This window comes from Arachis hypogaea, chromosome 10, assembly GCF_003086295.3.
Source record: "Arachis hypogaea cultivar Tifrunner chromosome 10, arahy.Tifrunner.gnm2.J5K5, whole genome shotgun sequence".
NCBI classification, from domain to species: Eukaryota; Viridiplantae; Streptophyta; class Magnoliopsida; order Fabales; family Fabaceae; genus Arachis; species Arachis hypogaea.
The window spans coordinates 94,682,368-94,687,564 of NC_092045.1; the positions used below are offsets into that span (position 1 = coordinate 94,682,368).

Sequence of the window (5,197 nt, forward strand, 5' to 3'; positions counted from 1 at the left end):
TTTTAATACTATAAAGCGTTTTTATAAAATCGTATAATGACATCCAATTTTTTAAATAATTATTAACGTAATCAATATAAAAATTAATTATTTTTATTGATATAAAATTATATAACTAAATATAAATATAAACTTATTTTATAATAACTATACATCAAAATTAAATTTTTAATAATATTTTAAAAACAATCAAAGTTTTAAGTTCTTTCAATATGTCAAAACTCAAAACCTGTCATGTCTTTTTGTTTTATGCCTAAAGCATGAAACTGATGGCTCAAGACCCCTCACTAAGTAGAACGTGTCCACTTGCCAAGTGGCCTTCACAGATTTGCTGATATTTGCATACAATAATAATAGGCAAATTCATTTCTTTAATGTTAAAAACTTTTATAAACAAAATAATAGTTGAGATTTTAACTTTTAAAGAAAAAATTAAGAAAAATTGTTGTCCATTATTGTTTGCATTCGGTGGGCTTTGAAGCACAAGGAATTCAGATACCAGCTGCTCCAATAGTAAGGAGACAACCCATTCCCATAACCTGTAACCTCCCGCTCTTTCTTCTCACTAGCTCATAGCCACACCCATCACTCTCCTATATCTACACCCCCCAAACCCAAACAATTCTTTTTTAACACCTTTCTCATCTAAGGAAACAAAACAACACACTCCCTTCCCTCCGCCAGTCTTCCCTAAACCCAATCCAATTACCCTTTCCCCCTAAAAACAAAGACACCATGTCCATACACAGCATACACTAGTACTACCATCTCGGAAGTTGTAACTAACTCCAACAAAAAGGTTAGTTAGTTGGTGTGTTAACCGCTAATTGAATGGAGGAGTGCCAGTGCCACACGGTGTTTGGCAAGTATGAAATGGGGAGGCTTCTCGGGAAAGGCACGTTTGCCAAGGTGTACTACGGGAAGCAAATAGCCACGGGTGAAAGTGTGGCGATTAAGGTGATCAACAAGGAGCAGGTGAAGAGAGAAGGCATGATGGAACAGATCAAGCGCGAGATTTCGGTGATGGGCCTCGTCAAGCACCCGAATATCGTGGAGTTGAAGGAGGTCATGGCCACCAAGACCAAGATCTTCTTCGTCATGGAGTACGTTCGCGGCGGTGAACTCTTCGCTAAGATCTCCAAAGGAAAGCTCAAAGAAGATGTCGCCAGAAAGTACTTCCAGCAATTGATCAGCGCCATTGATTTCTGCCACAGCAGAGGCGTTTCTCACCGCGACCTCAAGCCGGAGAATCTCCTCCTCGACGACGACGAGAATCTTAAGATATCCGATTTCGGACTTTCCGCCTTGCCGGAGCAGTTGCGCTATGACGGCCTTCTCCACACGCAATGCGGAACTCCTGCTTACGTGGCACCGGAGGTGCTCCGTAAGAGAGGCTACGACGGATCCAAGGCTGACACGTGGTCCTGCGGCGTCATCCTCTACGTGCTGCTCGCAGGGTTCCTTCCCTTCCGCGATGAGAATCTCATGACCATGTACAATAAGGTTCTCAGAGCGGAGTTTCAGTTTCCTCCGTGGTTTTCACCGGAAGCGCGAAGGCTAATTTCGAAGATCATGGTGGCGGATCCGGAGAGGAGAACCACCATTCCAGCGATCATGCGATCGCCATGGTTCCGGAAAGGTTTTCCGGTACCTTCCGCGTTGGAATTGGAAGAAAAGGAGAAGGTTGAGGAAATTTTGGAAGATTCGAGAACGAATGACAAGGTTTCGTCGCCGAAATTCTTCAACGCGTTCGAGTTTATCTCGTCGATGTCGTCCGGATTTGATTTGTCTGGACTGTTTGAGAGCAAGAGGAGGAGCGGATCGATGTTCACTTCGCGGTGTTCGGCGCCGGCGATCGTGGCGAAGATCCTTGCAGCGGCGAAGGGGATGAGGTTCAGGGTGGCGGAGGTGAAGAACTTCAGGATAAAGCTGCAGGGGCCATCGGAGGGGAGGAAGGGGAGGCTGGCAGTGACGGCGGAGGTGTTCGAGGTGGCGCCGGAGGTTGCCATCGTGGAGCTCTCGAAATCCGCCGGCGACACCTTGGAGTACGTTAAATTCTGCGAGGAGGACGTTAGGCCCGCATTGAAGGACATTGTTTGGACTTGGCAAGGTGACGCCACGTGTAACGGTAACCTCACCGCTGGTCACGGTGGGGAATGTCAACAGCAAGAGGTCGTTGCGTAATTAATACATAATTAGTTAGGATAATAACCGATATACCATAAGATAGAGTTTCTTTCGAGTTTTGGCCATTTTCCTTCACCTTTTTTATTTGTTTTTTCACTTTCGTCTTAGTGCCCTCCTGCCTGCCTGCCTGATTTTTTTTGGAAAGATTGGGCAGTTTGCTTCCTATCACGTGAGGATGTACATAAATTGTAAGTAATATTGTGCAAAGTTAAATACGGAATAGTTGTTGATTTCGTCTGCACCACTATAGTGTTGTGAAGATGGGAGTGAAACAATTTGTTAAACCATCTTTATATTTGAATGTGTGACTAGTGAGGTAGTGTTCCCTACAAAGAAGAGTCTAATTATCGGGTTGCTATGGAATGGATTTTATTGGGGGGTTACTTTCGTAGATAATTGGTTTTCTTAACAACTTCTTTGATAAATTCTTATTACTTTTTATTTAAAATCATTTAACATTATTAATTTGTGTATTTGTTGAATGATCCATGGCGTTGCTGAAACCCCAAGTTAAATTAATTAGCTTTTTTGCATTATGATTTATCTATTTCTGATGATCAAAATGAATGGAAGAAAGCCACGTAACACTTAAATCCAGTTTTATTTAAGTTATTATATTGTTATTCTTGTTGTACAGGGTGTTTTGTGCAGTTAGTTTTGAATAGAATAGAATGCCAAAATTTAAAAGTAATAATATTATTTGTTTAGAGTAGGGTGTTTTTTTTTTTTTTTGTGACCGTTTAGAGTAGGGTTAGGGGAATGCAGGTTAGGCCCCGAAGCATCAAATTCAAAGGAACCTGAAATAATAGTGTTAACTAATTAAGACGTAACTAATTAACCAAAAGTGGCCCACAAACCAGAAAAACCGGCGGAAGGGTCGAGACAGATAGCAAGAAATGGTGACATTACTTACATTAAGGTGTGGTTTTTGTTTTTTTGCGACACATTAGAGTGTGTTTGTCACTATGGTTTGTGTTTTTATTTTGTTAGTAACTTGTCTTGTAATAAAGAAAATAAGAACACAACCAATGGAAAAATAAGAAACACTTAAAATAATAATAATAATAATAATAATAATTTTTCCTTAAACTAAAAGATAATATTTATTTTGAAGTATTGAGATAGAGATTGGGAGATTGAAACTCAATATCATATTTGTTGGTTTAGAAATTGGTACTAAAATTTTAGTATTTTAGTACTTTCAAAAAATAAGGACACATGAGACTAAAATTTTTAAAAATGAAGACTGAAACTTTAATAATATTTTATACGTAAAATACCTTTATTTCAATTTATTAATTCCAATTTTATCTTTTGTATAAATTAAATTAGAATAAAATTATTTTAATTTTTGTTTCTCACTTTGTACCAAATAAAATATTGAAATTTATTTTAATCTTTATTTCTTAGTCTCTGTCTCTCAATCTTAATCTTTCTGTCTATATCTCTCCACCAAACGCTATCAAATAAATTCTTAAGGGCACATTCACCTCGTTAGCTGGCTGTAGGTACCAGCAAGCATGTCGTTGCCGTCAACTCCTTCCTAAATTTAAGCATCTTCAATGAATATTCAAATTTGCATTTTCTCTATTTGACCCTTTCTTTCCAAGGTTTTCTGTTCTATTCAAATCAGCTGGTGAGAGAGCGCCAACCAACCCATTAATTATCAGTAATCTACTATCATTATTAATTTATTAATTATAGTTTATGAATAATCTGCGAATTGAATATGAATTGTGTGGGCCGTGGGGGGACGAGAAATTAGTAAAAAAGAGATTAGGGTGAATAATTAGATTTAGCCTAAAGTCTGATACAAAACTAATTGCAATAAGACCCCACAAGACTAATTAACATAATCCCCTTCTTACACTTGGAACCATAACGTTAGAAAAAAATTTCCAGTATACCACACGTAACAAACTCTTATTTCCCACTCTCTCTCTATTATTGCTCTTTTCGGTTCTTCATTTCCATTCAATAATCAAGATATACACAAACTCCCTTCACTACAATAAGATGCAATCATTGAATTAAAATTTCTTGGTTAAACAGATTTTATCATCTGATCTGATATTTTAACACAGATAAAAGAAGATAGTAAAACCTAAGAAATAAAGAGTAGTAAATATATTTTGAATGAGATGACTTAGACGAGTATGACTTAATTATATTACAAGAGAGTTTGATGATATATGTGAAAAATTACTCTGATTAATTAAGACGATTCCGTGTTTCTCTTTTTCAACTAGCAATTGCTTTTGGAACTACATGCTAAATGCTAATATACTAGTTAGGCATGATATACCATTATTATTACTTCTTTTCTTCTTTCTCACGTATACTGATTTTGATTTTGATTTTGTTTTTGTTTTGTCTGTTAACTGTATGTCTCATAGAGTCAAGATTCCCTGAGTGGATCTTCGTTTTGAGTATAATATTCATGGTTCTGAAAATCGAACCGGACCGGCCGGTTCAATTGGATTAATTGGAAATCGGTCACCAAACTAATTCGGTTAGGCCTAAAAATTGTTTAGCAAAAAATCGGTTATAGAACCTATCGAACCGGTAGTTAATCGGTGAACCGACAGAACCGTCCGATTTTTTGGTAGATTTTCGATTCGGAAATAAACCCTCCTAAACGCAGCGTTTTGTCCCTTAAATTAAAAAAAAAAAACGCAAAACGATAAAACTGAAGTAGTGAACCCTAAATCAAACGCAGCTCCCATTATTCTTCTTCTTTCCAGAGCCACAAACTCATCTCCTCTCTTCTCTTCTCTGAGAACCATAGAAGCCACCGCAGCCCCCAATCGTGCAGCCACCCCATCCCGCCGCCACAGCATTCTGCAGCCACCGTGTCGTTGTCATCGCCGAGCTCGCCTTCTCTTTGTTCGCCGGTGTTGCGTTCTCTATCGTCGCTGTTACAGCCCCCATTTGTTCTTCTTCTTCACAGGGCCACAAAGTCATCTCCTTTCCTCTTTTCTCTGAGAACCATAGAAGCCACCGCAGTCCC

General features: G+C 38.5%; 1 protein-coding gene across 1 annotated transcript; it reads left to right on the forward strand.

The window, feature by feature from the left end:
• The first annotated feature begins 381 nt into the window (after positions 1-381).
• On the forward strand, positions 382-2,428 carry LOC112715983 (CBL-interacting serine/threonine-protein kinase 25). Its single transcript, XM_025767826.3, has one exon. The coding sequence runs from the start codon at positions 832-834 to the stop codon at positions 2,182-2,184; it is 1,353 nt and encodes a 450-aa protein (XP_025623611.1). The 5' UTR covers positions 382-831; the 3' UTR covers positions 2,185-2,428.
• The last annotated feature ends 2,769 nt before the right edge of the window (positions 2,429-5,197 follow it).